This window comes from Lycorma delicatula, chromosome 3 (genome assembly GCF_047948215.1).
Source record: "Lycorma delicatula isolate Av1 chromosome 3, ASM4794821v1, whole genome shotgun sequence".
Lineage (NCBI taxonomy): Eukaryota > Metazoa > Arthropoda > Insecta > Hemiptera > Fulgoridae > Lycorma > Lycorma delicatula.
In genome coordinates this window covers 180,899,967-180,904,476 of record NC_134457.1, presented here as the reverse complement: position 1 = coordinate 180,904,476, position 4,510 = coordinate 180,899,967, and the positions used below count along the sequence as shown (strand labels likewise).

The following is a 4,510-nucleotide window of genomic DNA, read 5'->3' as shown; positions in this document are numbered from 1 at the left end:
AAAAATGTACGATATTTTAGAAAAATTGTAGTTTGAATTATTCCAATAATGTTAAAAATATTAGTGAAATGATTGTCGATAAGCATTATAGAATTGAAAAAGTGGAATTTATAACCACGAAAAACGGTGAGTCGCTTATCGCATCGATTGATGGATTTGGAAAAGTATTTTTACCGCAAAGATTTAGTATTCTTACCCAATCTGATTTGAATGAAATTAATAATTCTAAACAAATTTGTATCGTATATAAGGGCTTAAAGAAGATGAAGAACGGTCATGGTTTTCACGATGTTGAATTTAAAAACGGTATTGATGTTACATATTAAATCATGTATATTTTAGATATGTACTCGTTTTGTATAAAATGTAAATTAAGAACTCTCTCGCGTAATTGTGTTGTGGTAGAAAAAAATAAAATACGTTCTACTTGTATTTGTAACGAAACTAAGCTAACCTATGTTAAAAAAATTAATTAATTAGAGAAATTAATAATATTAATAGAATGGATGCGGACTAATTTTTTTTCTTTTTTATCATATATTCACCGATTTCTTTATGTCCATACGGAAGTGTATCTATAAGGTTTTCCAACACGAATCTTTTATCATCATATGGTGAGAGAGCTTTTTTACTCTGATCGATCGAGTATATTTGATGATTAAAACTACGTAATGATTTCGAAGTGGAATGTGAAATGTTTCTATTGAATAAACAATCTTTATAAATTTCATGATTTAAAACTTTCAAATTACAATCTTTATCGACTATACGAGAACCTTTTTTAATTCCCTTGGCTGTCTTTTTTTCTTCTAAACCACATTGATGATATCCCCAAAGTAAAGAATACATTTTAGCTCTCAACCCGACAAATTCGTAGATCGGATCCCCTTTCATTTCATCTTTTAAACGACCAATGTCGTATTTACATTTTCATCTTGTTCATTCAAACGTTTATCATCCCAAGAATGATCAAAATGTTCCTCTTTTGTTGGTGTAATTGAATATAATAACGAATCTGTATCTGTCATTAGCAGTTTTATGTTTTCATATCCGTATCTGGGTAAAAAGTGATTGTAATGATAATCATACATGATTAGTTTTGCCAAATCCGTTACTGTTAAACCTACATATATGGGTTTGTTTAAGTATATATATATTTTTTTTCAACAGTGAAATTCCAACTACATCATTTCCATAAGGATAATAATGTTTTACTCTTGGACTGGCGTTTATTTTTTTAAATTTTGATTTGTCGTTAATCAAAAGCATATCGATTCGCATTCTTACATTTTCAATAGTTTTACCGTATACACTGTTGATCAATAGCTTGTAAACTTTTTTCAGTTGGATCTTTTGTGTCGCACCACGCATCGAAATTTTTCTCAACATAATCTTTCAACCGTAAAGATTGATTGAAACTAACGGCTCTGTGTATTTTTGTCAGCAGCATACCCTGTGACAATACAGTTTTAACGTTCTGTAATGTAAAACGTATTTGTGTTTATCTTCCAAAGTACACAATAATTTTTTACACGCCACTCGTTTTTCATCGTAGAGGAACGGAGAAATCATACCGTTGGGAATGGATTTTTTCTCTGGTGCGAGCGGATAATCTCTGTGTGTTTCATGTAAATGTTTGGGATATGCTAAATCGACTTCTAAAATATAACAGGTTTCCGCATCGTCTTTTACATCTTCCACATTGAACAAATATTCAAGTTCGTTTTCATCACACCATCTGAAACCGTTTACAGGCAGCGGTTCCTTCATACAGCGGCCGTAAAGAGATCGTACATCGTAATATTTAATGTATTTCTTCGGTTTATTTTCATCATAATAATCATGTTGATTCGGATCGTTTGCCACAGCATAACGGTTGGGAATCATCGACACGCCACCGCGAATGCCTTTTTCAAAAAACAAATACATATCCGGATCTCTAACGAGTTCTAACTGCACTTTCGTTTCCTTAAGCGCTGCAAACCACGATAAATGTGGAGCGGATATATAATGACACGGATCCAAATTGTTTATTTCAATCATTTTATTACGAAAACTCTCGAATACATCAAACAGCATGACGTCTAATTTCATATAGAGATCGTGATATTCACTGAGCGACTTCATTTTAAATCGATTCCAAACGTTTTGTGCATGCATGTAATCCGTTTCGGATATGTGTTCTCGCCGTAAATCATCATAAAACGCATCGATAGGTGGTAATTCTGTTTCATCGAAAACAGATGCCGATTTCATATAAGTATAAGGATAAACACCTTTTCGTGGAATTAACAAGTTCAACATAGCAACTCTAGCTTTATTGTTTTCATCACAATTACTTTGTATAGCGTTTCGAAATTGAGAGTATATTGTTTTAAACATCATTATTTGTTTACGAGTAAATAAACTGTGCACCAGCTCATCTAAGCTGTAAGACAGAAATTGATACGAATCAATAAATCGATATGATATTTTATTCTTGAGCGTTATAGATATAAGTTTTTCACTATTGTTTGCGAGACAAGAAATTTCAAATTTATCTTTCAATGCATCCATCGCCAATACGACGTGATGTGAATCGTATCCGCGTAAATTATGAAATACAACCGGAATAAATGTTACACGTTTACAATATAAATTGCAACTTTCATGTGCAGGACCGATAAATTTACCGCTTGTGTGAGAATGATGTCTTACACGACTCCCATCCACCTTATCTCCGCATATAACACATTTAGTATCTTTTTCAAACCTTTCTTGATCTTTTTCACTTATAGTATACTCTTTATTAGTTGATAATTCCTTTTGGAAATATTCATATTTACCACATAAATCACCGAGAAACTTTTCAACTACCTTATCATCATCTGTAGTAGCTCTGTATAATTTTGATTCTACAACACAACCGTTTTCATCTATTATAAGATAACAATAGCCAGAAGGTTTATGAATACGTGTTTTTGTTGTATTGCTAGTGCTTGGTTCGGATTTTGGAATGATAAACGATTCAAAATCTGCATATATTACAAAAGGTACACGTAATGTTGAGGAATAATCTCTAAACAATACTATATTACCACGTCTACGTTTCTCTCCAACACCGATCCATTCGTTTGGCATTCTGATTCTCTGAACCTTTCCTTGTTTACAGTCTTCAATATGTATTGCAAGTCTTTTTTTAGCTTCAGTTTCACTAGTCCAAGATTTAAAACAATACGGGCAATATTCACATTTTTTATAACTTTTATTATTACCGCTCAACAACCGTTATGTTCGTTTGTCATATTTATTAAAGTATAATGAGAGATATTTAATTTAACAATAACAACAACCAAACCATGATTTTTCGATTATTATTCACACGTTTTACATATACATTATTAGAATTAAATGACTCTATCATCATCGTGTTCGATATCATAACACAAGATGTTAACACCAATGTCTGGGTTTTGAGCTTCAAATTTATCAATGTCTTTAACGCAAACAGGATAGGATAGTCTATTCCTTTCATGTTTAAATGGTTTTCAAATTTTCTATAGAACGAAACACGATAATGACGTTTACTGTTAGGAAATAGACATGCTAGAATAGACCATAAGAAACATTTTTGATCATCATTCTGTACATTTATTACAGCGTGTTTCTTAAATAAAGCTTTCGGTGATGGAAAATATGTACTGTTACCACCGTAAAGCGGATCGAATTCTGATACTGAAAGCTCCAATCTTAATATTTTATTCATAACCTAACCGCTTCCCATCTGAATAAACCTTTCAAAAGATTCGTTAATTTTTTCATAAGCTTCTAAATACTGTTCATTCAAATCGCTTGGATTTTCGCGTGCGTTTAAGGCGAATCGAGTGCTGCTGTGAAAGTTAACTTCACAAAAATCACATTTATCAGCTACGCATCTCTGTAACTCAACAACAACGACGATATAATATTTAATATTGTTTCCTTTGTATTTTTCAACTTGTAAACTTATAGCGTTAAATACCCTATTTTTCATATCCATTAAAAATTCATAAATATCTACAAGATTTTTATCGCTAACATTCCACGATTGTTTTATTAGAAATCCATCTAATGCTTGCTTTATATCTGGAATTTCAATATAAATCATCAATTCAGAAACAGCTATTTTATTATTCAATTTATCTCGCATATTAAAATATTGTTCAAATATACTTTCAAAGGCCGTATCAATAGACGATTCATTTTCCGCGAAAAGTTTTATTTTTTCCAATTTGAATGATTTATAAAGAGTTTTTCAATAAGAAGTGAATAAACGTTTATTAAATTCACAAATTAATTGTATAGTAAATGTATTAGGAGTGTATTTCTTATGTAAACGTTCAATATCATCTTTTATATTATCTATAAATGTAATTAAATCGTACTTGTCAGACATTTTTTTATAACAAAATACTATTTTATTGGGGTCAGATAGGTTAGAATCGTTTGATAAATTAACTCGTTCGAATTTAATGTTCTCTTATTATAATAT

The 4,510-nt window shown here is 31.0% G+C and overlaps 1 protein-coding gene across 1 annotated transcript; it reads right to left on the bottom strand.

Moving 5' to 3' along the window:
- Nucleotides 1-1,440: 1,440 nt before the first annotated feature.
- LOC142321256 (uncharacterized) lies at nt 1,441-3,120 on the bottom strand. Its single transcript, XM_075359254.1, has one exon. The coding sequence runs from the start codon at nt 3,118-3,120 to the stop codon at nt 1,441-1,443; it is 1,680 nt and encodes a 559-aa protein (XP_075215369.1).
- Between the last annotated feature and the right edge of the window lie 1,390 nt (nt 3,121-4,510).

What these genes read in the sequence shown, in the direction of transcription:
- LOC142321256 (XM_075359254.1), bottom strand. Translation starts at nt 3,120, where the DNA reads ATGCCAAACGAATGGATCGGTGTTGGAGAGAAACGTAGACGTGGTAAT.